The following is a 25,131-nucleotide window of genomic DNA, read 5'->3' on the forward strand; positions in this document are numbered from 1 at the left end:
TGGGAAAGCTTTAGCTGCAATGGAGATATCACATTTAGATGTGTCTGCAGTAAGGCTCCTGTAGGGTTTAGGAATGACGGCCCTTCCCCAATAAATCTATGTAGACAAACTAAATACTGTAAAACCAATTAGTATTATTTACATGCAACTTTGCTGTAATGTTATATACAGCGGACAATAATCCTTCCTGAAAGAGATAACATAACCAAGTACATCTAAAACATTTTTGTTTTCTTCAAACATTGCCAATGAATACATTTACTTTTACACTTGATATCATTTCTATTTCTGGGTCTGGGTTTAATCCTTTTTAAGGCCATTAAATAAGTGGAACAATCCTTGTTCTTAGTGAAGCGCCCGACAGCATGATCTAAAACCTAGTGAGCCATGTCAGCAGGATAGAATACAAGTTACAGCAATTATAAAAGACAGCCAAGTTCATGTGGATGACAAATATAATAAAAAATACTATAGCCAATCATACAGATGCGATATCCTACTGATCGAGTTGTATTCACTTGGATCCCTGCATTATTAATCTGGTGTCAGACTGCACCCAAATCCACTGTAAATACAAAAATAAGATCACAACAGTGTCATTCCTGACCATTTGTAGGAAGTTGGGTGGAGAAGGGAAACATGGGGAGATCTGCATTTGAAACAGAATGTTGATTCAACACATCAAAGGAAGAGCAGCCAAGAGGATGTGTGTACCATGAACGCATGTCATACATTCTAAATCTAAAGCTGATTGTTGGCACACACAGAGAGAGAGAGGGATGAGGATGGAGTGAAATAACACTGTGCTACTAATACATGTTAAAGGAACGCTAGGATGAGAACTGGTGTTTATTGTAAGGAATGGCCGAATGCACACAGAAAATGCAGTGAGAAAAGCTTGAATATTGACTGATTATGATTAAGTCCTCGCAGTGAAGGATAAGGTGAGAGAATGTGTCAACGGCAAGGTTAACAACCCATGATATAGGCTACATATAATCCACACGTGACCAGATAGGGCAAGACGTAAGTCGAATCAGGTAAGTGGGTAGGGGGAGTTGATCAGGGGTGAGGGGGGCAGATAAGCAGTCAGTCTGAGGGGTTGTAGAGGTCGCCCGACGAGGGCAAGTGCAAATGTCCACCCGTCACGTTGGGGAGCAGGGAGAGGTCTGGGAGGTTGTTGAGTCGAGAGCGGAGCCCCTTACGGACCTGCGTCACCCGCGCCAGTTTACGCTTGTACTCCTGGAACACACACATAACAAAAAAACGTTTTTAGGATGTGAGATATGTAAGGCTCAAATGTACACATACAAAAACATCAACACCAACAAACCATGATTCTGAGCTGCACAACTCTCCCCCACTTGTGAGAGAAACACAATTTATTTTGTTTTTATGTTTTGTTGAAATGTTTATTACATGTTGAAATATGTGTGTCAACAAAAACAATATCAGCCCTGAGTGTCAGTTATATTGATCAAATGTATAAAAACATACTATAACTTTGGATTGCGTCTTTTTGGCAAAACCCTCTTGATCATTGAAAACTGACAAGAAATCCAGAATCTCTGACAGAACTTTACTACACAGTTAAAGTGTATTGTTTATAATGAGCAAGGTCACCAAGGTCAAATTTCAGCTGTGTAATCATTCAAACATGCAGCCTCATGTTATAAAGCCCAGTGTAAGTTTGGCCCTGTTCAGTTACATGACTGTCATTAAAGTAATGATAAACAGGAATGGCACATACAGATCACGTAAAGGCAAGGCCTTTATGTAACTTTTTACAGGACAAATCTAATATACTATCTAAGATATTATGTTAGTAAAGTGTTTACTATGGGGTGAAAAGGGTCTAGATTTCAGAAACTTTGGAACTGAACTATGGGCGTAACTTTGTGTGGGTGTTTTCAGTCCATGTGCTAGAAATTGTAATTCTCTATTTTCCATCCTATGTAAGTATTTGACATGAGTTCAAAAATCTGAATCCAAGATCATAAACTCTTAGTTTAATAAGAAATGTATATATTAAAACAAGATTAGTTCTTCAAGAACTATTTTAAAGATCTCTTTCCACTTGTGTTCAAGCTTTAGTAGGGATACACATGACCTGCTTATACACTGAGGGGGAGCAGTGCAAGTCCTGTCAACACACTTTTACAGTTATGTTTTAAGTGAGGGACATTGACGAAGGTGTATTTGATTCTATTTTAGGCTTACAACTTGCATGTTTAATGCAAAAACAGTAGTTCTGAAATTTTTCGTGTACAACATTATTTCTTCTTAGGGCTGCAATTTCTAGCAAGCACTTTATTATTATATATTACATAACAATGTGTGTGCCTATACCTATATCTTGGTCCCTTACACAAAGGAAAGTTTGTGACAACTATTTTATAAATCTACACCTAATGCAAGAACATTAAATATCAAATGTACATTATCATGGAACCAGCAATAACAAACAGATCAACCAGCAAATAACAGCACTCTCACAGACTCAGTTTGATTGTTTATTTCCTCTTTTTGATTTGTTGTTGTTTTTATTACAAGAGATGTTGTGGGTACATAGTCCAGAAGACGATTCCTGTGGGTAAAGACTAAAGAGCACACAGTTCATACATGTAATGTAAAGAGTAGCAGGTTCTCTTAATGAGAGACAAACAGCAGCTGAGTGGGATTGTTTTGCAAGCAATGAGATGAGGGTGAAAGCAATGTGGACATACTTACCATAACGAAACAGTGCAGGCCAAGAACTGTCAGAATGTTCATTTGAATGTTTCACTAAAATAACTTTAACTCAAAATGATTGTTTGGCCAAGAAATACGTGCACAAAGTTAAGACTGGCCAATGAAAGCAGACGATTTTTTTCTAAAGAAATACTTGCAAAACATAAAACATGGAGAAAAGATGAAACAGATAACACAACAGGAAATATGACAGACGCAGACAAATAGCGCTCAACACACAGGATAGACACACAGGCACATAGAGGGATGTTTAGAAGAAGAGGGGGGGGGGGGTTTACGCACTTCTAGTTTGAGCTCGTTCTGGGCCAGACCGTCCCTCTGGCTGTGCAGGAACAGCGTCAGCGTGCGGGTCAGCTGCCGCCTGTCTTCAATCTCCGCCGCCAGGCGTCCGCTGTAATCAGCTAGCAGCATACAGGCCTCCTCCACCAGCCTGGACAGACGCTCCCCTGACTCCTTGTCTGACACACACACACACACAGAAAAAGAGAGAGACCACACACACTTAGGTGAGGCGAGGGTGTGGTTTCAGCTGCAGGTGCATGCGTTATAGTGTGTGCATGCGTGCGGTATGTTTGTTTCTTAACAGCCGTGTGTGTGTGTGGCGAGTCCTCTTACCTGTGACCCTGTGTAACAGTGAGGTGTCCTGCACCTCAGCAGGTAGGGCAGAGATGCGTTGACGCAGAGCTGAGTCACCAGACGCTGTGTTCTCCAGCTCCTGCAGGGCCCGGATTAAATCTACTGTCTGGGAAGAGGGAGGTGACAGGACAAACAGGAAGGAGGAGAGGAGAGAAAGAGGGATATGGAAAGGTGAGGGTGGGTGTTTTTTTTATTTTAAACTTTTTGAAGCAATGTATTCTACCAAGTACTGGATTGAACCATCATCAAGTGATCTCCAGTCAGTACAGTGTATTGACACCACACACTTTAGTAGTAATGCTTATTACTTGGCCTAAAAGACATCCAAGCTAAATGAACCCTCTTCTTCATGTTACAAAATCAGACTCTACCAGCCGAAGTACCGTTGGATCTATGCACTTCCTCATCCTTGATCATCTGCTGTCCATACCAATAGGCACAGTTTGTTCATCGCTTAGGTTAGTCTGCTAAATGAATCAAATATAAATGTCCTGCTCCCCTTCCTGAGGTGTTGTTGCCTAGTCAGTACCTGTGGAAGCTCAGCAGGGGAGCTCTGGGAGGCAAAGTCCTCACTGTCCAGTTTTATCTCCTCGTACGGCCTCTTCTTAGCCTTCTTCTCTCCCTCTGCGCAACACACAACAGCAAACAGAAGAAACTAAGAATGCTTTTAGACTTCATATCACGTCTCGGGGTTCAAAGATGTGCGCATCCAGCCTGGGAAACACGGGTCAGTTGGAGCAGGAACTCACGCAGGACACTGGAGAGCTGGTCCAGCAGGTTGTTCTCGTACACGGCCCTCTCCTGCCAGATAGACAGGACCCGGCCCAGCTGCTTCTTACACCCCTCCTCCCCGTCCCTACAGCCAGCCACAGAGGAGAGCAGCCACACACACTTAGCATCAACAGGCTCATTAGGCTCCGGCAGACAAGGACAGAAGAGGAGTTTAGTTTCCATCGGAATTTGTCTGTTAATATAATAATAATAATACATCTAAATCATTAACATCATTGAGTTCAGAGATGTCCTTCCTTTACCTGGACACATGTTTGAAGGCGTCAACGATGACGGGAGCGAAGTCATGGGTGAACTCTGGTCCTTTCCTCTTGCTATTCTGGATGACGTCATTGGCCAGGTAAAGAAAGGTCAGCTTCCGCGACACCTTGGCTGCAAACAAAGACAAGGCTCAGTAAGAGACGGCATGAGACTGTCTCATGCCACTTGTTCTGCATCCAATATCAACACACAGTCCATTCACCCCCTTAAAGACTTATGAATAATGCAGGGGAGCTGGGTGTAAACTGTACATTGCCATTCTGCATGAACTTGTCTTCTATTCAAATCTCCACGAGCACAGTGCTCAATTCTTAAAAGCGGTGTGGAACTGGGAAACAGAGCCTAACAAATGCATCAAGAGGTGTCTGTCCTACATTAACTAACTAGGAGGTTTTCAGCAATAAAATCAGGATAAGGTTTATTACACTAAACCACTCATCATTAGCATGTAGCTAAAAGCAGATGTTTCAGCCACAGTGTGCTGTGGTCTCACAACACACACACACGGCAAGCTGTGACTCATCCTAGTTACACAGTGTTCCTAGATAACCATTCAACCCCAGTAATCATTCAGTCCTCCTTTCTCTCACAGGTCACTATGGTTACAAACAGCCCTAATGATACCAGGCTTGTTTGAGTCCCACCCAGTCTTTGAAAAAGCTTTAGGCCTTGCTGTGTCACTCCATAGAACTTTGATACACACCAAACGTACGTTTCTACTTTATATATCCAACGCATACACAACAGAAAGCACAGAACGTTTCACAAAATGAGACCACATGTACCAAGATTCCAAGTGCCCAGAAAAGACTCAGTTCCCAAAACACAAGGACCTCCTGAGACCCCAATTATGATAATGTACCCAGAGGAAAACATTGCCATCAAAATACAACTACCTGCCAACCAGAGTCTATGTTGAGCCTCTCTAATTAACAGAAAACAGCACAGGTTGACACTCAGAAAAGCTAATCGCTTTCCAGAGACATAAAAAATGATCTTAAAAAAACACAGCTGCACAGGTGTTATCAAATTTAAAATAAATGATCTTTACCAAACGTGACATGGCCATTACTAAACTATAAAGATAATGTATAGATACACCAGCTTCCTTAAATTGCTATCTACATAACAGCCCTAACTGTCGCCTCGTAATTGTGCTGGCCAAGGTCATGATCAATGTATCGTAGTCACTAATATTAGCTATTATAGATAAATTATTTGATGGCAACCCTGCGAAAGCCAGCTGTTCTTAACCAGCGATTAACATGGTAGCAAAAATAGCTTGCTAGCTAATCACAATAACCCTTACCACTGCTTGACCATATAGAGGCCAAGGTGAGTGATGCAAAATGCAATTTGCGCCATAATGCATACGTCTGAGGATATAGATACATAAATATCCATTTAGCCTATTTTATGAAAGGTGAAGTCTTAGACTGCAGGTCCATCTGATTTAGGACTAAGAGTTGAGGCCTACACCTGAGTAGGCTATCTAGTAGTAGCACCAAGTTAAGGCTAATCATACGTGCTGCGATTCATGGCTAACGTAGGCTAACTAGCTTGTGTTCATAATTCCAAAGCAATTGCTAGCAGTTCATTATTGTTAACAGAAACACATCAATCATGAATTGGTCAACCATAGCTAGCTCTAACCTTTTTTCAGCTCGTTGAACCAAACGCTGACGATGGTCTTCGAGTGTTTTCTATGATGTATAAGCCACAAAGATAATGTTTGAACACTTTGCTGAGAGTTGCTAAGTTCCGATAGTTTCTTCTCTAAAGCAGCTTCAGAAAATGCCGACATATCGACGAGTTATGTATGAAGTAAGCGTGGAGACTGCTCTCCCAAATGATATCTAGCTAGCAAAATACTGGATGATGTATAGCTCTAGTTGTCTGGCTGGCTAGCTAGCTAGCTACCTAAACGTAGAGCTGCCTCAAGAAGTGCCTGCCCTCACAGAGCCTTGAAGCTTGGTGGAGCCTGGCTGGACGCTATGCGACAAGCTTCCGCAAGTGCCCGCTAGTGTTAATATTTGTACATTTTGAAGGAGGGCGGGGATGAATAGTTAAGCACAGGTGACATTTTTACTGTCAGGCACCTTGCATTTGATTCAATATTTCTATATTAGGCTACTTATTGCAGTTAAAACATTAACAGATTTGGATTAGGGCCATGCTGACGACTGCTTTCATGACGTGCAACATCAAAGTGGCCCGCCAGGCACCTATGGGATGAATATGTCAGGATTCAAAACCGTATTTTTTTTATTTCAAATTCGTCAATTAAATTCGTCAAATAATTCAAATCCTAAAAAAAAACTTTTGAAAGGTCGTAAAGAGTTTTGAAACCGAAAAAACTTTTGGTATAGCGATTTATTTAAAAGGTTTGTATCATTGATGAGTGATGTGAATACTACACAACACACTTGTCTTGCTTGTTTCATTGGGGGACTAACACAATTCTTGGTGTTTTTTCTAGCAAAAGTTACAGATACACATTATATAAGGCCGTATTTGACCTGATATAATGTGTACCCCCTACCCTAACATGCAAAGGGTCTGTCCTGCCATCATGTGTGTTATTTTTTGTGTTCTTTTGGTCAGGCAAGTAGGGTTAAGTGCCTTGCCAAGGACACAACGTAATTTGGCACAGCCGGGTATCTAACCAACAACCTTCTGATTAATAGCCCGACTCCCTAACCGCTCAGCCATCTGACCCTCCATTTGTTCCATTTAAGAGGTGAATTCGAAGGGCAGCAGTTTCAACTCCTCTTCTCTGAGTGCAAGCGCGCTCCCGCGGCCAGGGGATGCAAATCCTGGACCGGGATAAGTGCCTTGTCACGACACTGGAATTTTTCATATGTGTATCTACATACTAAAGTAGGCTACAATGTTGTGACAACGTTTTTTTTTATTTGTATAAGCTCTACATCCACATTTTCGTGGTAGGCTACTTGTCCTAAAGGAAAGGTCCAAACTTTGACAAAAGGTGTTTTAGCACTTGCTAATCAGAATACAGTAGAGAGGGGTTTCCTTAGACCTTTGGTAATGTTTCAGAAAGTTTGACTTTAGGCCGGTGAACAACTATGTGGCGTTTCGAGATGTCTGCGTAGTCAAAGTAGTTAAGGTTCAGCTTGTTGGCTATCCTGCGTCCTTGGCACTCTAATAACTGTGAAAAGAAACATAGAAGTTGTTCTGTATCAAACATTCGTGTCATCCTGATTTAGAAATGTTAACAGTAGAATGTGATGTTTGTGTTTATCGCTATGGCTACTTCATATTTCTCTGAGAAGCCACTGAGCTCCCTTTCTTCAATCTTGTAACCATTCAGCATCAGCTTGAACATACGTCGCCCTTGTCCTGAAATGAGTCAATGGTATGTGTCATGGTCATAATCTCGAAAAAGGATGGCATTTCTTCTAGAAAACAACACAATTCACATTGTCAGATAACTTAAATCCAAAGGGTTCAGGAACACCATTAATTGGTAGGCCTAACTGTAGGGTGTCATCATGGTTTGAGTGACAGTTCAGAGGAATAGAAACTTGCCGCTTTTCTGTGAAATTAGCCGGATATAGATTTGATGCAGAGGGCCACAGTGGCGCAAGTGTTCGTGTATGTAGAAACGGTACTCCTTTTTCATATGATCAATCACCAGGCGTCTGCGGAAGGCTCCAGAACTGAGGAGCCACAGAGAGAGGCACAAGGTGAACACAAGGAAACCTCCATACTTATTGTGGTCCTGAAACAAGAGCAGAAGGCCATTTCCATGTTAAAGTCAAAGTAACTGCATGTGTCAAGTAACAAAACAGGTGAAACGTGTTTTGAATAATAGCCCTCACATCAAAATCGATGTTCAGGTACGTGGCAGTTCCAATGATGGAGGCGATCAGCATCAGGGAACCTTTCCAGATGTTCCCATGGAGATATTCAAGAACAAACACTACAAGACGACGTGTCAAAGCAAAGCCAAGAAATTAGGTCAATATGAAACTTAAGAAAGCACAAAACATATTAGGGCCTACGATAACAGAACTAGCCTACCATCATATGTATAAATACAAACATCAGATGTGATTTGTCTAAGTGGATGATGTCTTACAGTTTTTCTGCTCCTTGAATGGATATCTGGGGTTATTCTTAATCCTGTCCGTGACAACTTGCTCATTATCGATGAACTGATGGTCCCATGTACTAAATATCCCTGTAGGCATGGCGCTGAAAGACTACTGATAATATCACTTGTTTCAATTTAGCTTGATGGAGGCCATAACAACAGTCCACAGCTGTGATGGTTAAGAGTTTAACACATGAATGTCATCTTAAAATATCGATCCAATTTACGGGCTGCTATATGGCTGCCCTTACTCTGGTAAAATTCAAACTGAAATGTACACAATGATTGTCAAGGTAACAAGATAATTCTTGTTCCCTAAAAACGTTCCAGACGAAATTGATTCTCTACATGGGGGACATGCGGAGCGATGCAATATAAATCAGCTTTCAGTAAAAAAAAAAAAAGAAGATAATTTAAAAGGATAGAATGGTTATTGGGGAAGTGGGGAGTTGTAGATCGGTATCCGTGAGTGTGTTGGTTCGTCACACTGTAATGTTAGCTCGGTGCCGCGGTGCAGGGGGCGTACTGTGCCCTGCCGATTTACCGTTGCACGGTGAGGATCGTTAGCTGCAAAATGAAGATGACTAAAAAAGAATGCCATTGATTTTTCAATCAGCAATCCACTGCCAGCACCTCAAGTGTATTTGACCAATTTCACTTTGAGCGAATCAGGAATGACTGGAGGACATTTTGTATGTATGAGGCCTAATCAGTTATTTTCCTTTCAACCCATGAGGTAGCGCAAAGTTGGAACACAGACCTATATATTAAATCAAGAAAAAGCTTAGTATTCTATGAGAAACATTTATTTGCACAAAAATAAACAGGAGGCAATCAGATATGGCAAAGATTTAGATTTTTTTTCGAGTGGAAACTGATATAACAAGTGGAATTCAGCTTGGTTCCATCTGTGACTTGGCACACACAACATACACAGATTTGAACTAGTACTGAATTAATATGCTATATTTTTTCGTTGGAAACTCATTTTACGAAACCCAAACTGACAGCTGTAGGTTTAGAAAAGAGGCTCGAGAAATCAACAAATAAACAAACCTAAAGATTGTCTCAAGGAGCTTAACATAAGTATTTTAACAGATTGTCTATTTTAAAAGTACAAATACTTTCTCCCTGCTTTTCAAGCAAAAAAGAACCCCCTCCCCCCAGAATAAACAAGAATTAAGTCTTGTGGTTCAAAATATCCAGTCGCCAATCTCAAAACAAGAAGTCTGAATCAGCACAAACCGTATTCATCTTAGACAAACCGTAACTTTGTAAATAAATCGAGCCATTTAATAACATTAATGGTAGGATATGTGTTTGGATAAAACGGGTAAACAGATAAACGAATGAATTGACATGACATTTCTCCAACAATTACAAAACACATTTTGGTTTTCGTAAATACTTTTAGGATCCAATTATCCTTTTGTGTAAAGCAAAACATATTTCAGAAAAAGTAAATCTGTAAACATAAAAAAAAAAGGTGTTCATCCATCATTCTGCATCTTCTCTTTATATCATGTGCAGACTAAAGATGATCATCTGTTGATGAAGTCAGTCAAAGAAATTAAATGACAACACAACTAATGTTAAAACACAACAAAAGAACATGTTATAAGGACCTGTTGATTGCAGGAACTCACAAAGATTCCTGAGAGCATCCCTACTATACCCAAGGTCCAGACTGGGTTTCCAAGCCCCTGGGTCTGTACTAAAGTAAGGCCTGTGATCATGCTGGTGATGCCCTGTGATGGGATGTATTCCTGGGGCTGTGTGGTTCTGCTGGGGAGGCCGTCACTGGTAATACTGGGTAGAGTGGTAGTACCCACTAGAGGGGTGATACTGGTCGGAGGGGTGATGCTGGTCGCAGGGAGGGTTCTGGTCGGAGGGGTGATACTGGTCGGAGGGGTGAAACTGGTCGGAGGGGTGAAACTGGTCAGAGGGGTGATACTGGTCGGAGGGGTGAAACTGGTCGGAGGGGTGATACTGGTCGGAGGGGTGATACTGGTCGGAGGGGTGATACTGGTTGGAGGGATGATACTGGTCGGAGAGGTGATACTGGTCGGAGGGGTGATACTGGTCGGAGGGGTGATACTGGTCGGAGAGGTGATGCTGGTCGGAGGGGTGATACTGGTCGGAGGGGTGATACTGGTCGGAGAGGTGATGCTGGTCGGAGGGGTGATGCTGCTCGGAGGGGTGATACTGGTCGGAGGGGTGATACTGGATAGAGTCAGTGTTCCCCTCGTCTCCTTGCCCACTAACCACCTCCACAATCAACCCAACCCCCGTATCCAACTGACTGTCAGTTGGCTCCTCTGTCATGTTACAGCGTCTGCCGTAGGCCTTTCCTACTTCCTGCACCCAGGCAGACATGTTGTTCTCCTGCCTCTCATCCAGGTACGGGGTGCCGACAGAACTCTCCACCTCATCTTCATAGACACTGTAACCATCAGTGTCAGTGCTCACAGTCGCACAAGAGTTTTTGTAGTAACTGTCATATTGATTGGTAGTGGCCTTTCTATACTTTCTCGTGTCTTGGTCTCTAGTAGAGAAGTGGGGGTGGCTCAGTGGAGCTGGGTGCAGGTATGAGGGTCCAGGTTGGCCACTAGAGGGCAGTGTTGGATCAGAATCCATGTCTGAGGTGAAGTTCTTGGTTTGGGCAGGGAGGAAGGTGATGGGTCCAACAAAGGTGTCCGGCGACAGTGTAGTCGGGGAGTTGTCTCGACTGAAGGATGTCCTCTCCAGCACAAGCGGGCCATCCATCAAAGACAGGCTTACCTTAAACACTTGCTTACGGCGTTTTGACTTCACCCGAATGGTCTTTGGCCCCGCCTTCTCAACTCCTGTGACCTTACCAAAATCACGCCGCGACCCGGATGCGTGGCGCTTCAGCGACACGCTTTGCTCTGTGCCCTTTGTTGCATTGTGACCCGTTTCTAAGGTGACAGAAGACAAGTGCAAAAATATATATGACAGAGACCACCATCTGGGTTGTTGAGTATATTGGATTATTTGAATCCGTGAGGTCCACTCACTTGGTATTTCTGTCCTTTCTTCTGTGTTGATGACTGACTGTGTCACCTCATGATATCCGTACTTCAACATCTCTACGCCTGAGAGACGTAGAGACACACACGAAGCAGAGAAATTGGAATGGAGAGAAAAAGAGCGGGAGAGAGAGCATATTCAAAAGAACCAGGACCAGGGATGAGTTTGCTGAATGACTCAAACAGACAATATCAAATGACAGAAAAAACAATCCCTCAGACTTAACATCCAATTCTACAGCCCATATCAATCAACAGAGGAACATGCACCGTAACGGCCGAAAGGAAGTGGACACCTGACCATCACAACTGTATAGCTTGCTGGTCATCTCATTCAAAGACCATGGGCATTCATATGGAGTTTGTCACCACTCTTCTGGGAAGGCTGTCCACAAGATTTGAGTATGTTTGTGGGAATTCTTGCCCATGCAGCCAAATAAGCATTAGGGAGGTTGGGCACTGATGTTGGCTGATTAGACCTGCCATTATCAAGCCAATTAAAAATGTGGGATGTTTTTCATGATTTTGGGCAACAGTCCTTAGTTCTACAGGAGGATATATTAATGCTAAAGTATAAAACCTTGTAGGATATTTTCCAATATCTGTAGGCCTACTTGTGTGATCATGTCTGATTTTTTTTTTTTCTGCGCTTCCTTGTTTTAATATCTATGGGGTCAGATTAAGAGGTTATCAACGAGACTGAGTCTATTTGGATTAGTGTGTGATCACAACAACCTGGTCAGAGCCAAACCAGGCCTGTATAAGGAGAACTGAATGGGGAAAATTGAGAGCAAAACAGAAAGGGCTGCCAAGGTTCTGTTCCCCACCAGACAGCTGGGTCATTGTGACATTGAAAACAACACTGTCTTGTGATTGGGTGTGGAAGGGAGAGAGAAATGTCTGTAAGCAACATATACTGTGGGGAAATGACCATTCTTGTGCTTCCTGCCTTTGCTTTACCTTGCTGCAGGGTTGCAGGCAGACAGACACACTGCATCTGTGAGATATACATTACACACTGGGCTAAGAGTAAAGGGGTTTCCGCCTATGGTACAAACATTCTCTCTTTTTGTTCCTTCTCTGAAGTTTCATCTTAAACAAGAAAAACATCTGCCTTACCCCCAAGACGGGTCACAGAACATTTTTTTGTCACACAGTGCATATTTTTTATAGTTAGGATTAATCAATACAAGTCTATCAACATTAGTCCTATCACAACAAGCTGAGCAGTGTCCACAAACTATTGGCTACATCGTACATGTTCTTAAACTTTCCCCACGAGTGAAGAGGAAGAAGAAAGATAAATGAGACTAGGGAACTTACACCACTGGTAGCTGTTCACAGCCATCTGGCTACCCAGGGAGGATGGCAATCTCATCACCTGGGGAATGTAAAATCATCTCAACGTGAGATGAGGAGGTGGAAGGAGAGAAGGAGTTGGGGGGGGGGGGGGGGGGTTAAGGGAAGCGTCTGTGATTGGCCAATGACCTAATATCCTCCCAGAACCACCATATGGTCATGGTCACATCATAGGATCTACATTATTGTAGATCCTGTGTGTGTGTGTGCACGTGTTACCTGTACTTTGTCCCTCCCTTCCTTTATCTCCAGTTTTCTGGCAGCACATTGGAGATATTGTTTGAGGCCATTTGGCCCTGCCTTCATTCCCTCCAAATATTCTGCGTGATATTTGATCTACAAGCACACACACACACACACAGCACATACTTGAATCTCGCTACAAATGTTTCAGTGCTGGATGATGTGTCGTTGTGATGGCACATTACAAGGAACAAACTGACCATGTAGTTGAAGTGGTGGGAAGGGTTGGTCAGGTGATCTACTATGTCATCATTAGTGGCCTTCACATCACAGCACTGACACAGGAAACAGTGAGGAGGGCCTTCCTTCTCACTTCTGCACTCCACAACACATTTCAGACCTGATGCCATAGACATACACTGCTTGAGGTATTGTTTAAACAATCCACGATCAGGTTTTGGATATCGTTCTTTGCAGCTTGAGACTCACCAATCAACGGTTTGATGCCTGTAAAAGCGTGGAGATCATCTTTGATGTTCTTTGATTGAACTGTGGCAGCCAACAAGTCAGGTTCTGACTTGACAGAGATGTTCATTAGAATGGAGCGACTGTCAAAATGGACAGCTGTCTCCTGTGACAGGACTTTAGGAGGGCTCGTTTCCTTCTTTGGCGGAATAACGACCCTCTGAGATTGGATGTAGGGATATTCTGTGAGAGCGTGCATTTGGCTCTGGAGCTCTGTCTGACCACGACCATTTTTGACGGCTTGCAGAACGGTGAGAGCTGGGGGAGGAAAAGATAAAAGATCATATAAGGGGGTGAAGGGAGGAGAGAAACAGCAAAAGAGAAGAAGCATGGCTCTGATTGGCACAGACCATGGCTCTCACTGTGGGACGCCATCTCTTCGTACGTTGCTGCATTCAACTCTATCACCTAGCGGGATGACCAAGACGCCACACACAAAACGGTGCATGAAAACACATCTAAAAATGGAAACACTCACTCCGCAGAGACTAGCCCCGCCCCCCCCCAATCACAGGAGATACCTGCACATCTCCGGTGCCCTCTTTTCCTTCCACCGTCTCAGCAACCTCCATGAGAGGCCTCGCCAGCTTGGCCAGGTCACCACTCACTTTCCACTCAGATACTAAACGTGGGTGATAAGCCCTCTGCTCACACAGAAGTCATGTGATGAGTGATATGTTCATGTAAAATAGCATGCGAGCAGTGTTGAGAGGTATGACGCGTCTGACAGATACTTACAATGTAGTTATACCTGTGAAGACTGCCCATGATGTGATTCTTAATGTCGTCTTTAGTGAGCCGACACACACACACCTCGCACAGGTACAGAGCCTCCCTGACACCTGCTTTCACACACTCTGTTACACAGCTCAGACCTCCAAACACAAATACAGAGAGAGAGAGAGAGAGAGAGAGAGAGAGAGAGAGAGAGAGAGAGAGAGAGAGAGAGAGAGAGAGAGAGAGAGAGAGAGAGTAACAATGGTCAGACAGGCCAACGTCACATTCTTAACACAGACATGTCATACAGGTCAACCCTGAATGAGCAGTTTCTATGGAAGGAAGAGATGTATGAACTAGTGTTATCTTTATATTATATCTTGTACTAACATTTTACATTTCTATATATACACTCTTCAGTCCAATTTACTGCTGTGATATACTGGAATTTCCCCATTGTGGGTCAAATAAAGGTATATCTTATCTTATAAATAGCAGGCCTACAATAAATCCACCCTGGATTGACAACACACATCCTTGGTAAACAGCAGTGCACCCTGTCTAATGCTAACTTTAACGTCAGTTATTGCAATAAGGTGATAAGTGAGCATTCACATTCATGTGTTTGTAAACAGTACCAAGCTGAGAAAACATAAGGGCAGATAATGCAGAAGGCTGGGGTAAAATCTTAAATATCAAAGACATTCTTTCTACTGACCGATTATGGGCTGCAATCTGTTCTTCTTGTTCAAATATATCTTCAGAGACTGAAACAGTAGGCTTTGACCACACACCCCTACAGTCACAAATAACAGATGTTTTAAACGGACAAGAAAACATAAATGCACTATTTCAAAACATAGGAAGAAACATGTGAGGTGATATTGACATACCACTTTTGGTTCCCTCAGGCTGCATGTTCATGATGTTACTACCTGCTACTGCTACTAAGAATTTTCAAAGAAATGGGGACTGAAAGACTGCTTTAAATAAATCAAATTAAAGATTAGTTCAGACAGCATCAAGACTCACATACTGCAGTGACTTAAGAAAGGTAGCAGCAAAAGTTTCGGGCACAGACTTGGTGTTCAGTAGCTAGTAGCTAAACCTTGATCATCTTCAAGCAAGCCTACCATGTAATTCGTAGAGGAGACAGTCAGATTCACATGGCAGTGGAGATCCAGGTGGCGCAAATAACATGAGAAAACATTCCTTTCGCGAAATACCGTAGTCTAGCTATAGCGTTGGTAGCTCTAACAACACTCAACGGAACATGAAATCGTTTCCCAAGTGTTCCTTTTTAAAGAACAACCCAACCTCTTCTCTGTTGTTAGTTCCCACACATTCTGCTCCTAAACCAACCCGTCCTTCCCCCAAAACAGATTCCAAGTTTTTCCCAACGCTAGTACTGACACAACGTAAACTTGGCTAGCTAGCTAGTAGCACTAGTTATTATGTACCACGTTTCGTAGCAAAGTCTACAGCGTTTGATGTCAAAGTAATGCTCATTTATAAAGTTTTGCGTTTTACTAGACTATCTGAGCTACATTCAAATAAACGTATCAGACACCCAAGTCTTATTCATACAGCAGTATCATATTGAAGTCAATGCAAATAGCTACATACCCCCGGGCTCAACAATTGACTCCACTCGGGACCAGAAGTACTAGTAGCAGTAGCTCGTACCGTCATGAAAGTCAGACTCAAAGTGGTTAGAATATTCAACAGGTTTGCAGTTTGGGGCAGTGGCAGGCGGGGAAAAAATAAACCACACCACTTCGATACGCTATCAAAATGGCTGGTAGGTGGCTTGATTGTCGATATTTTGTCTCAAGGAAGTAAGTTTCACTCCCACTTCAGTCGACAACAGCTGCACTCACCCAGACGTGTGAATCTTCACACGGGGGTAGCCGCCGTTAGGTCTGGATTTGATTATTTCATCAGCGGGCCTTCAGCAGTCAGTTTATGTGTAATCACGGCATCAGTTTATCAGAAATGTGAAACCTTATTGGTATGTAGTATAGGCTACGTACTGTGCTCTGGGATTAAGGTCCTTACTTTTCCAAGAATGCCAATTGCGCTGTCTCCCGTTACATCCTATTCTGTGGGCCTTCTGTACCATTGAGTACCACGCTGCAAACTTTTTTTGTTGTTGACATGAATCAAAGTGCAGCTTATGTCCTTGGAAGAAGGCAACGTGGAGGCACATTCTCACAGTTTAAACAGGTCTTTAAGGACACATTTCTTTATTGTAGATACAAAAACAATAGTTTTCATTCAACGAATAACAGTCAAATGATTAACCCCCAACACATTTTCCATTCAACGTTTTTCATAACATTTTAACAATACCTGATAACGTTGTGATAAAAACGCATGGCTTCTTCCCAAAGAAAAGTACAAAAGTAAAAAAGTGGCCCTTTTATCATCAACCATTCAGTTTCATAGTTAACAATATAACTGCTATTAACACACTATTTGTGGTGAAATGGAGCATGTGCTGAGTCCAACTAAACGTTTACATTTCAATACTCTTGTTTTGCGATAGTAGTTTCATATGTGCTTGGTGCTTCTTTCCCTAAAGAAGGTCGCCGGGGTTGAGGTAGTCCAGCTGGCTGCAGTCAGTGTCTCTTCTGGAACAAACCACAAGTGGAATAAGCACACGATTACAGAAACTTACACACATGATAAGAAAACACTGTGAAGAAAGAGACGACCACATATCAGTCCTGGAATAAAAAATGCATGCAGAGCTATTGTCATTTACACCAGCAGGCTGAATAGAGAAAATGATGTAGTCAGAAAAGAATGAGATAACAGTCAGAAATCCCAAGTGTCAGAGCCCATCTTTATAAGAGAAACATTCCATAACCTGCCCGGTGCAAGAGGAAAAATCACAGCCATATAATAAACCTGGAACAGTATTTTTCATATCACATTAGTCAAGCACTCAGGGAGTCTAAACTTGACCACCGTTGTAGTTGTATATACTGTACAGAATAATTTAAAAGGACACCTTTTGCTGATTTCTGATCATGTGAAAATTGTGGGACCACTTTTGCTGCCTCTTCACATGAGATGCAGTTGGTCTGTTTTACGTTGTTGGTGATAAATGTGCAAAAGTAGTAACCTTTTCATGAACTTTCACAAAACATGTATTGGATTAAGTTACACAGGTTTACACACTTACCCTTGCATAAGTTAAGTTTGTCCAAAAATTCAGTAATTTATCTGGATCCTGGGGGAAATATTTATACAATTAAATTGTTTTAAGCCCAAATTTAAATTATTCAGCATAATTCTTTAAGCACCATGCATGAAGCCATTTCCCTTAAATATGTCTAAGTATTATCCTTGGTGTGGAACTAATGATGGGGTTACGTGAACGCCACCTATACCTTCTGTGTGTCTGAGTATAAAACAATAGTGCATCATTTTCATCACACTTACACTGGAGCAAACCACTTCAGAGCTCATCCCCGAGGTCACAGCCGACGTCCTGTGGACACAATCACAAAGTGTGAGGCCACAACGCTGGGAAATAATGAACTTATTTTTAAAACGTCCATTTTAAAAACAACATTTAGTCACTGTGAAGGTGAGTAAGGAGATGGTATTAGTCTAGCAGTGTTTTTGGTGTGATATGGTAAAGAAGCCTCATCTGTAACAATAGTTCCCATAGAAGAGATACCAAAAGCATTGGTGATATTGGGAGGGAACTTAGCAATATTACTTAGGACAGCGTCAATGCTGGCAGTGGGAGGAATGTTAGCTTTGGCGGAGGGTTCAGAAGAGGTGTCATTGGTTAACCACTATGTTGCATAATTTCCACCATCTCCATACGTGAGTTAGTTAGTTAGCTTCGATTCTAGAGCACTCTCTCCACCAGTACCTGTATGCATCTGTGTCAGACTCCGAGCCAGTCCTGTTGGTGGTGACATCTCTCAGCTCTCGTGCCACTGGTGCCGATAACGGTGGGTAGAAGCTGCCACCGTAACTCAACGTGGAGCCTCCTCCCGTCTCAAAAGAACCCTGCTCACGATAGCCTCCTCTGGGGGAGACTACACCAGAATAGTGCCCACCATGGAAAACACTCATAGGGGAGAGAAGTCCAGGGTAGGGTGATACGAGGTGGCCCTCCATCGGCTGTGTTTCCATGAGCTCTGGATGTGTTGGAGGGTTGTGGTCAGCGATCAAGGGGACAACACTGGCAATCCCACGGTAGCTAGCATCAGCGTAGCTAATCAACGGTTGGTCATAACAGGGTTTGGAGTTACTGAGATTTGGGGGGTTGGGAGGAAACACTCTGTCCTCATAGTTCCACAGGTCTACATGATCTGACATGTTTTCTGCAAGCATGGGATGATCCGGCATTGTGTAGACACGCTGACCCATTGTCTCTCTGTCAATAATTTCAGCGCCAAGTGTACCTCTTGGTTGTGGTTCCAGCTGCATATTCTTTGTCTTACTTTCCCTACTCCCAACTTCCACGTAGTTATTTGGGCTGGCTGAGGTGGTAGCCTGGGGTATGATACCATTCTTCCTTAAGGACAGAACTAAATCTACAAATTTCTGGCAGTCTTCCTTGGAATACTGTTTTATGAGGCTATCAGGAGAAGTCGGGACTGTGGTAGAGTCAGGACACGAGGCGGATCTAGCTAGGTTTAAGGTGGCCTGATTTGATTTCCCCAAGGGGAGATCTTGGAGGTGGGTCGTCTGGGAGGCGTTTATCGTCACAGAAGTGGTTGGGTTGCTGGAGTGGCCAAATGGGTGTCCGAAGGTTTTGCTGGTCGAGTCACTTGGAAGTTCTGAGGATGTTAAAAGTCGTTCAATGGCTTGCTCATGTTGCAGTCTCTTAGGTGAACTGGGAGAGTGTTTGTGTGCATTTTTCTGTGAGCCTATAGCCATGTCAGAATGTGAGTGATGTTGACCCTGGGCATTTGGTATTTGAGAATGTTTACCTTTTATGGCATCTGTGTGTGATTGCTTTCTCAACCATTTTAGGGGCAGCTTGTAGCAGGCTTTGTGTGAGGTGTCAGAGTCTATGCAGGGATCATTACTAGAGAGCCCTGTTGTCGCTGGGGCAGTTGAACCCTTCTCCATCGGCTCATGGGAGCTTTTATCCATGGATAAAACTGTTGTAATGTCTCTGGGATTTGGATGGTCGGTGAATGGGACGATGTTTGATTCACTTTCCCTGATGGAGACGGTTGTATGGGACTTGATTTGTGTGTCTGTCTTGGTGGGTTTGTGTGAAGAGTTCAGGGGGGTGTGGGAGGATCTGCAGGTGGATTTTCCCTGGATAGGTTGGGGGAACGCTAAGGCATCTCTGCAGGGGACCGTGTCAGGAACATTGCCCTTCACAGCAGACTCTGTGTCTGACACCTTCAGCCTTTTCCTTTCCAGAGCCGTGACCCTAGAGTCTTCAGAACACCTCTTTCCTTTCTGTCTGACCTCTGTAGAGGAACACACAGATATGTCATTCAAGTACCACATCACTTATTAGAAGGAGACCAAGCTATCCTCATCATTAAAACAACAGACTATTACTGGGTCAGACATCTTCTTTACAAAGCTATTCTGAGCAGGAGAGAAAACAAAAACAGACACACCAAGTTAAACTGGCGAGTGTCTCTGAAGACAGTGCATAGTTGTTTCATAGCCAAGGAGGTGGAATTTTTGTGAATAAAAGGTCTGAGGTCAGAATAACTTGTCTTTATCCGTTTCTTCTCGCAGCAAGAAAGAGCCGTTCTAAAACGGTACCATAACGGTGTCTGGATGAAAATGGCTCTGACATGACCTTCTCTGAGCACTCTTTTAAACAGTTGTTCCAGACAGTTACGTGACCAATAGTTCAACAAAAAGAGGAACTCCGCAATGTGCAAGGAGAGAAAGGAAGCCAAAAGGAAACAGGTTGTATAACTTAATACAGATGTTCAACACAAGAGAGAGAACTAAAGACTCTGTGCCTGCTGTGTGGGCAAAACCACCAGGGTCAAACAGTCAAGTGGTTAGACAATTAGTCAGCAAGCGGAAACTAAAGCAATGATTGTCTTAGGGCAAAGAACATTCTATGTTAATGGAAGTTTAAACTTAAGAGAAAACCTTTCGAGACCAAAGAACATGATAGAAAATGACTTTCTTTAAGATGTCCATCGCAGCCAGCACCTACCATGATGGGAGATCACCGGACCTTCCATTACCTCCTGTTTGACCAACACTGTGAACATAAAAATCAACTCTGTTTTTCTAACAATCAGAAATAGTCTGGAATGCACTGTCAGAAATGTACTCATCTGTGGCTTGTGCTTTGAAAACATGGCTAGTCACATGACTGTGACCTTAGAAGGGCTCCTATTAGCATGTACTGGTTCCCATTTTTCACTTGCCCATAAGCCTGTTTTAAAGTTAATGTTGGGATGCCGCCCTTACTCTGAAATGATCTACAAAGACCACATACACAATACTGTACATCCTGCTACCTAGAACTAATGGTCGCAATCGTACCAGGCTCTGGTTTCTCGATCACACGGGTCAGGAGTTGTGTTTGGTTCTTCTGCCTGCAGATCTCCTGCAGTCTGGTCACAGCTGTGGAGGGGTGCAAAGGAGGGAGAATGTGTATTTTTTATATTGTAAATTATTTGGCTACTTTATATTTTATTTTATATTTGTTATTAGTATTAGTTAGACTTGTACCTTTAGTATAGTTAGAACACATATTTAAGTTAAGATTCCTATATGTAAATTCCTTGTCTGTGCAAACTTTCATGGCGAAAAAACCCTTTCTGATTTTTAGAACAAGAGTCGAGGTTAAGTATTGTTCTCCTGATATTGGTTCGCCTGCCAATTAAAATATTTACAAGCGCACCTTTTTCGAAGAGCATCAGTCTGATCTCTTTGAAGTCTGCAGGGTCCAGGTGTACTTTCTGAAAATCAAACAGAACATAAAGAGAGCTTGAATGTACAGCTCATCCAGGTAACACTACACAACACTCCCACAAGTCTCTTCTTACCTGGAGCGTTCCAGGTTCATCGTGGTTCTCCTCCTCCACCTCCTTGGCCACCTGCATCAGCAGCATGGACTGCTCTGCTGGGCCCCGGCCCGCCAACAGCCCCTTGAAGTGCCATGGGTATCTCAGAGTCTGAAGAGAGGTGCGGTGGGGGTTACTCACGATGAGGGTTTTGTGAGTGAGGAGGAAATGAAGCGTGCGGGTGTGCGTACGCCGTACGCACTCACCAGGTACATCTGCCGATGTCTGTACTTCAGGACATGGTTGATGATGAGGTCACGGTTAAGTCTGCTCTTGCACGACACACACAGGTAGAACGGCTCCTGGCCCTCACTGAGGCATTCTATCACAGCACAGAGACCTGGACACACACACACACACGTCTGGTCAGTGGGTCGAAAGGATAACATTTCCGGGGATGAAATATGTCAGGAGGCCGGAAAGATGCCCGACAATGAAGAGAGTTGAATTAGTTTATTAGCACAAGCTCGGATCATGTGACTTCCCCACGACAGAGTGGTCAGCATGAGTGAGGAACATGTTTCACAGGTATCCTGTATATAAACGATGGAATGTACAAATATAGTGACCACAAAACATGTCCTTAAACAGCACAAACTTCCCTAATGACCCACCTTGGAAATGGCACACAGGTGATAACAGTCGTAACTGATTGTTGTACTATTTCTACATCTTGCTCTTTCCAAAGGTTTAACAGAGCACATTCCAATATCTATATGCGTATTGTCAGATGCCCACGGCATGACCTCTTGACCACAGCATGGGACAGTCTCGCATGTAGAAACAACTCTTAAATGCAGAGGATGCATTGGGTTGTGAAGAGGTCTGTCCTCGACTGACCACTGATCAATTAACGATATCTTATGATTACATTTATACTGTTTGGAATACTCTGAATATAATAAACAATTGATATGCAGATTTTCTGTATACACTAGCTGGTGTCTCAGGGAGGAAGAGGCCACTTTCAACAAGGAAAATAGGAGTATCTAGCACGCAGTGTCTTTTTTCTGTGCTTGCGAAAGGCTATTCTAATTGTTACGTATCCTCCCATATTGTGATACTATTTAACTCCCTTGATTTCCTGCATTCATTGTCCAATCTTCTGAGATACTCAACTTGAGTGCATCAGACACCTGCACCTGACATATATGGAATAAATCTGTTGATTTTGTCTTGAACTTGTACTTAGCTATTCACTTCATTGACTTAGTACCCAATTGCTGTGAAAGTACCATATAGTACGTCTCCAGTTGGTGCGGCCCTGCATTTCCACTTCACCAGTTTCTGAGGGAGCATGGGTCTGTTATTTAGCAGAAATTAAACTGATAAAAGCTGTGGAATGGAAACAGACACTTTCTAGAAGCGCTTCCTTATCTTCTGGGAATAAAGGAGCAGTAATCTCAAGGTTGTGATTTTTTTTTAGCAACCAATGAAAGGCCACTTCTAATCTGTACAGGCGGTAGAACTCCTCTGCATATCCTTCCCATAACACAAAAGGAGACCTTCACCTAGAATTGAAAAAAAAAACTCGAGCCAGAGACCACAAGTGGGAGTTGAAGAAGGGAAGTAAACCAAGTAGCTGCCCCTAAGATGAACTGTGAACAGTACTCACCAACCACAGCTTCGGTCCGTCTGCTCTGTACGTAGTCTCTTATGTGCTTGGCAGCCCGCTGGGGGTTTTCTGTCAAAGTAACACAAATCATCCTGTTTTACATCCTGTTTTACATCCTGTTTTGACAAACAACGGTTCCTCATTACTAACGTTGTACACCAGGTGTCCAGTTTGTACGTGTTTGGTTTCACCTGTTGCTCTGCTCGGTCGCTTCCCATCGAGGTTGGACCCTGAGAAGGTCTCCTCGAGTTCTACCTCGCACACACCTGACGGAGTGAGAAGCAAAAATACATTAGTACAGACAAAGATACACAATGTGTGTGTTACCGTGGCAGCATCCAAGTGTTAACTCACCAGTGTCTGTGCTAGTCAGCTCTTGCACATCAGGAGAGAACTGGACTTGATCTGCATACAAACAGTCTAGAAGAGAACCACACCAACAAGGTCAGGTTACGTCAGGCTCATGAAGTCTAGCCTGACCACAAGCACGTCTGTATGGACACAGGCTTGCATACAAGATGAGGAGTCGCAGTTAGTCATTGGCAATGACCTTTGTGTTTGACGGTAACTGGAAGAAAGTAGTGAAAAAGTAGCTGAAAGAAGGTGAAAGCTACGCAGGGCGGAGGGGCACGCAGATGTTAGTAAACTTTACACGGCTCAAGAGGCTACATTAAGCAATTAAATGTTAGCGCATGCTCTGTAGCGGGTGTTAGCCAGGGGTTGTCGTTAGCAACAGTGGTAGGAGTTTACCCTGATATTCAGGGAGAGGCGTTTCTCCAGGTTGGGCTGGAACTCCTCCACAAGCGCCGTTCAGCTCCTGCTTGATGGAGACTGGAAAGAGATGCCCACCGTTTACCTTTAAAAATGTGTGATATCCACACATCCTAAACCCTTTTTTTGTGTTTGGCATGTATAAGACTGACTACTACTTATTTGGCCCAACCCTTTTTCTGATCACACTCCAGCTTTAACCAGAGTTCTAGTTGTTTGTATGACTGTGTTGGATACACCGCAGAGGAAATCACCACAGTGCAAAAAAACGCTTCACAGGAAACGACCAACCACGACTTTAGAAAAAACTGAAACCTAAGGGGGGAACATTTGCTGTCACGTTTCGTTTTGGGTAAAGGGTTGAAGTTGTCAAGACGTGAGTATGGGGACTTGGTTAGGCATTAGAGCCTTCAGGCCTTTTTTCAATCCACAGAAAGTAGGGTATTGAAGGCTTCATATTAAGGGGAAACAGGTGCTACCAGCTATAATCAATGAATAGAGGAGAACCAACATCACACCTTTACTGTGAGGACTCCCTCCATAAACAAAATATATAAAAGATTTGATTAAACCCTTGTCTAAGAAAGACAGTGAAGAATAGTAAATAAAAAGGCATGTGTACCATTTCATCCTTGTAAGGTGAAACTGGTCATTCAAAGAGAAGGCACTAATCAACACTCAGTCTCACCTGGTGAGTGAGGGGGTGTCGGTGCTCTTTGTGCCTTCTGGGGGTTCTGGGTAGTGGCAGGCTGCAGGACGGCTTCCTCCCTTTCTAACTTCTGACTGGACCGGGGTGGATCCTGGGCAGGATCCTCTCTTTCTAACTTCTGAGCGGACCGGGTTGGATCATGGGGAGGTTCCAATGGTTCTCTCTCAGCTGTCTGGAAGCTGTGTTCTCTCTCAGCTGTCTGGAAGCTGTGTTCTCTCTCAGCTGTCTGGAAGCTGTGTTCTCTCTCAGCTGTCTGGAAGCTGTGTTCTCTCTCAGCTGTCTGGAAGCTGTGTTCTCTCTCAGCTGTCTGGAAGCTGTGTTCACTCTCAGACTGGCTGGGGGTCTGATCTCCGAGGTGTGCTGCTCCTAGCACATAAGCCTCCCAACCTGCCAATGGAACCACACGAATCCCAAATGAACGCAACTTGGAAATATCTGTGTGTGTGTGTGTGTGTGTGTGTGTGTGTGTGTTAGTGTGGAAAATCTGAAGACACTGTGTGCTCAAATAGTCAGGATGCCGGATTAATAAAAATGATTTATTCTAGACCATAAAGTAGGTAACAGAGCGCTCGGTGATCGATCCACTGGAGGACACGTTACATAAATGTTGTTCA

At 43.2% G+C, this 25,131-nt stretch overlaps 4 protein-coding genes across 10 annotated transcripts in view; all 4 read right to left on the bottom strand.

The window, feature by feature from the left end:
- Window positions 1-161: 161 nt before the first annotated feature.
- LOC124467505 (regulation of nuclear pre-mRNA domain-containing protein 1A-like) lies at window positions 162-6,442 on the bottom strand. Its single transcript, XM_047019807.1, has 7 exons — window positions 6,094-6,442; window positions 4,422-4,551; window positions 4,137-4,243; window positions 3,917-4,011; window positions 3,367-3,493; window positions 3,034-3,209; window positions 162-1,242 (listed from the first exon to the last, which is right to left on the bottom strand). The coding sequence occupies exons 1-7, from the start codon at window positions 6,242-6,244 to the stop codon at window positions 1,090-1,092; spliced, it is 939 nt and encodes a 312-aa protein (XP_046875763.1). The 5' UTR covers window positions 6,245-6,442; the 3' UTR covers window positions 162-1,089.
- Window positions 6,443-7,474: 1,032 nt separating this feature from the next.
- Window positions 7,475-8,336, bottom strand: LOC124467429 (transmembrane protein 249-like). The gene is made up of 4 exons (XM_047019711.1): window positions 8,283-8,336; window positions 7,990-8,182; window positions 7,715-7,800; window positions 7,475-7,609 (listed from the first exon to the last, which is right to left on the bottom strand). Exons 1-4 carry the CDS (start codon window positions 8,334-8,336, stop codon window positions 7,475-7,477), a joined length of 468 nt encoding a protein of 155 aa, XP_046875667.1.
- A 1,011-nt stretch (window positions 8,337-9,347) lies between these two features.
- Window positions 9,348-16,434, bottom strand: LOC124467043. Of its 3 annotated transcripts, none has more exons than XM_047019119.1 (12): window positions 16,018-16,434; window positions 15,285-15,371; window positions 15,110-15,187; window positions 14,413-14,549; window positions 14,196-14,318; window positions 14,025-14,082; window positions 13,639-13,932; window positions 13,410-13,549; window positions 13,186-13,302; window positions 12,931-12,988; window positions 11,596-11,673; window positions 9,348-11,496 (listed from the first exon to the last, which is right to left on the bottom strand). In XM_047019119.1, the coding sequence occupies exons 2-12, from the start codon at window positions 15,313-15,315 to the stop codon at window positions 10,355-10,357; spliced, it is 2,256 nt and encodes a 751-aa protein (XP_046875075.1). In that variant the 5' UTR covers window positions 15,316-15,371; window positions 16,018-16,434; the 3' UTR covers window positions 9,348-10,354. The 3 variants fall into 3 exon arrangements, with proteins under 3 accessions (XP_046875075.1, XP_046875076.1, XP_046875074.1); XM_047019120.1 differs by having other exon boundaries at window positions 15,285-15,374; XM_047019118.1 differs by having other exon boundaries at window positions 15,285-16,434.
- Window positions 16,435-16,602: 168 nt separating this feature from the next.
- Window positions 16,603-25,131, bottom strand: part of LOC124467334 — a 35,384-nt gene continuing 26,855 nt past the window's right edge. For 3 of the 5 annotated variants that reach the window (XM_047019595.1, XM_047019598.1, XM_047019594.1), the window contains exons 53-66: window positions 24,497-24,904; window positions 23,788-23,868; window positions 23,392-23,457; window positions 23,229-23,303; window positions 23,038-23,106; window positions 21,629-21,762; window positions 21,405-21,533; window positions 21,260-21,317; window positions 20,899-20,979; window positions 20,564-20,611; window positions 18,284-19,847; window positions 17,842-17,890; window positions 17,582-17,629; window positions 16,603-17,024 (exon numbers count right to left, since the gene is read on the bottom strand). In XM_047019595.1, coding sequence (XP_046875551.1) covers window positions 17,013-17,024; window positions 17,582-17,629; window positions 17,842-17,890; window positions 18,284-19,847; window positions 20,564-20,611; window positions 20,899-20,979; window positions 21,260-21,317; window positions 21,405-21,533; window positions 21,629-21,762; window positions 23,038-23,106; window positions 23,229-23,303; window positions 23,392-23,457; window positions 23,788-23,868; window positions 24,497-24,904 — 2,822 coding nt within the window. In that variant the 3' untranslated portion in view covers window positions 16,603-17,012. The remainder of the gene's footprint in view (window positions 17,025-17,581; window positions 17,630-17,841; window positions 17,891-18,283; window positions 19,848-20,563; window positions 20,612-20,898; window positions 20,980-21,259; window positions 21,318-21,404; window positions 21,534-21,628; window positions 21,763-23,037; window positions 23,107-23,228; window positions 23,304-23,391; window positions 23,458-23,787; window positions 23,869-24,496; window positions 24,905-25,131) is intronic. The other 2 variants (XM_047019597.1, XM_047019596.1) reach the window with 2 other exon arrangements.

The sequence above is a fragment of the Hypomesus transpacificus genome, chromosome 4, assembly GCF_021917145.1.
Source record: "Hypomesus transpacificus isolate Combined female chromosome 4, fHypTra1, whole genome shotgun sequence".
Taxonomy (NCBI): Eukaryota; Metazoa; Chordata; class Actinopteri; order Osmeriformes; family Osmeridae; genus Hypomesus; species Hypomesus transpacificus.